Here is a 2,341-nt window from a genome sequence, read left to right on the forward strand (position 1 = left end):
TAGGTAAAACATTTGAAAGATATTTCTGATGGGTAAGGTTTTCCCTACCCAAACTATCAACAAATCTATGGAATATTAAAACCAATTTCAATTAGAACCTGTAAGTAGTATTTTCTTTACAATTTTCCAAACATTGCAGACTGATCTCTGTCTTCTAAACATAAGTCTAGTAGTATTATATTTTGCTGTGTGTCCCTGTAAAAATGAAATAAAGTCTATCTCAGTTTGCCCAATGAATGAAAATTAAACACCAAAGTTATTCATTTGAATATTTTTCCCCCAACAAATCATATTCTCCTAAAAGACAAAGAATTTATGTTTCATATCTGATCACGTCTTAGAGCAGTGCATAGCAGATGCTGGATAGGTGGAGAGAGATGAATGGATGGATGGAAGGAAGGATAAATGAATAGATGGATGAACAGGTGGGTGGTGGTTGGCTGGCTGGATGGATGGATGGATGGATGAACAGGTGAGTAGGTAGATGGATGTATGGATGGGTAGACAGATATACAGATTTCAAAAATGAGTAAATATGTGAATGAATGAATTCATCCCCTGGTAACCATTAGAGATTGTTACCAGAGTTAGAAATATAAAATATTCCCAAGAGTTGAGCAAAATTGTCTAATTATAATTATCTAGTCAACTAGAAAAGTAAAAATAAGGGTGACAGCACTGCACAGGGACATTTTAGTTTCCCTCCCACCCTTCCTCTCCCCCAAAACTTTGCAACTAGTCAACTTACCAGCACTACCCACTTGTGGTAGAACAATTTTTGCCACTAACATATCACTCACACTTCTCCACAATCAAGATGTCACTTGTGGTCCCTGAAATGTTTCCAGCAGGAGGTGTTTTGGGGGCAGCTATGTAAAAGGGGGCTCCCAGACAGATGGAGGAGTTGATATACGTGAGGTCACAAACCTACTGCCTCTCTCCCTTCAAAAGAAACTTCGCAGCTCCATTTATTTCGGTACCTAGAGGAAGCTGACAAAGTGCCACAGCCGCACAGCACAATATGTGGTGGAGAGTTTTCAGTTTGCTGGCTTGGTTCCCCTTACAAGGTAAGGACTTAGAGTGGATGTTTTTACATTGCTCAGCTAACCTAATGTTTTGCCAGTTTTACCCAGCAGTCAGTCAACTGCATTCACAGAGGACCCACGATAGAAGACAACCCAGGTAACTTTGCTAATAATTTTCAAGCCATGCTCAAATCACACATCTGAAGGATGTTGCCGGCTTTATTTAATCTCTTGTTCAGTTGCTAAAGAGTATAGAAAAGATCATTATAATGTGTATCTCTGTGGAATCTATGTGATAACAAAATGTAACAAGCTTATTAGGCTCTGTCTTTTAAGGATATACCAGTTGAAAGAGCGTCATTTTTGGATTTAAAAACTTCCTTGCTGTATAAATCTTAGGCAAGTCATTTAATTTCTCTGGAACTATTTCTGCATCTTGAAACCAAGATGACAGAAATATTTGATCTACCAACTCTCTGGATTGTTATAAGGATCAAATTTCAAATGTGAAAGTACTTTGCAAATGGTAAAACGCTATACAACTCTTATTCAAAGTTCAGAGATAATAATGAGACCAATGAAAACTTTATGCTTATTTTTAAAGAGCCAGTTATACTTTATATTTTACCATAATTTTCAAATTTTGTCTTTGATGCTTAATTCTAATGTAGCATTATGAAAATTAAAGAAAGATGCAGTTGTCTTTTTCGTGCAGGTCAAATAGTTTCTACCCACAAGTGGGGGCAGGGGTGTGGAAATGGCTCCTGGGGTCCCTAAGTCTCTGATTGCAACTTGTATCAGATTCATGCAAAGGAAATCACTCATAACTGGCTTGCTTGCTTGCTTTTTGTGTGTTTGTTTGTTTCCAAATATAGAATCTGTAGTTCTGTTTCATGAAATGCACCTAACCTTCTAATTCTGTATTCACTGTAGAACAGCATCCGAAGGATGCTCTTTTTAAAATCTAGATTTCCTATTTTACATAGTACTTCAATTCCCTATTTTATACACTTTAATTAGTGCCTTCTTTTTTGGTCCCTGTACCTGGAGGCACTTAACAAGGATCCAATTTTGGTAATGAATACTATTAGTTTCTTCAATAAGTGGCTTAAAGAATAGCTAATACATTCAGAAAGAGTACATTTAGACAGCTAAAATTAGAATGATTTCAATTATTCCAAAAGTTAAAGCTTTTAACTGACCTTAACTTTTCTAAGCTTCCAATTATTGCCTCCAAAAAGATACCTTCTAAAGATAAGTTTTTAAATAAGTAGCAAAACTCATGTCTTAAGTAAACCTAAGACAAGTCTTCTAAA

General features: G+C 36.1%; 1 protein-coding gene across 1 annotated transcript in view; it reads left to right on the forward strand.

Moving 5' to 3' along the window:
* Positions 1-1,021: 1,021 nt before the first annotated feature.
* The window catches only part of CRTAM (cytotoxic and regulatory T cell molecule), a 58,082-nt gene continuing 56,762 nt past the window's right edge, over positions 1,022-2,341 (forward strand). Inside the window, exon 1 of the mRNA XM_012644878.1 lies at positions 1,022-1,067. Within this exon, the coding sequence (XP_012500332.1) occupies positions 1,022-1,067 (46 nt within the window). The remainder of the gene's footprint in view (positions 1,068-2,341) is intronic.

This window comes from Propithecus coquereli, unplaced genomic scaffold, assembly GCF_000956105.1.
Source record: "Propithecus coquereli isolate 6110/MARCELLA unplaced genomic scaffold, Pcoq_1.0 Scaffold222, whole genome shotgun sequence".
NCBI lineage: Eukaryota > Metazoa > Chordata > Mammalia > Primates > Indriidae > Propithecus > Propithecus coquereli.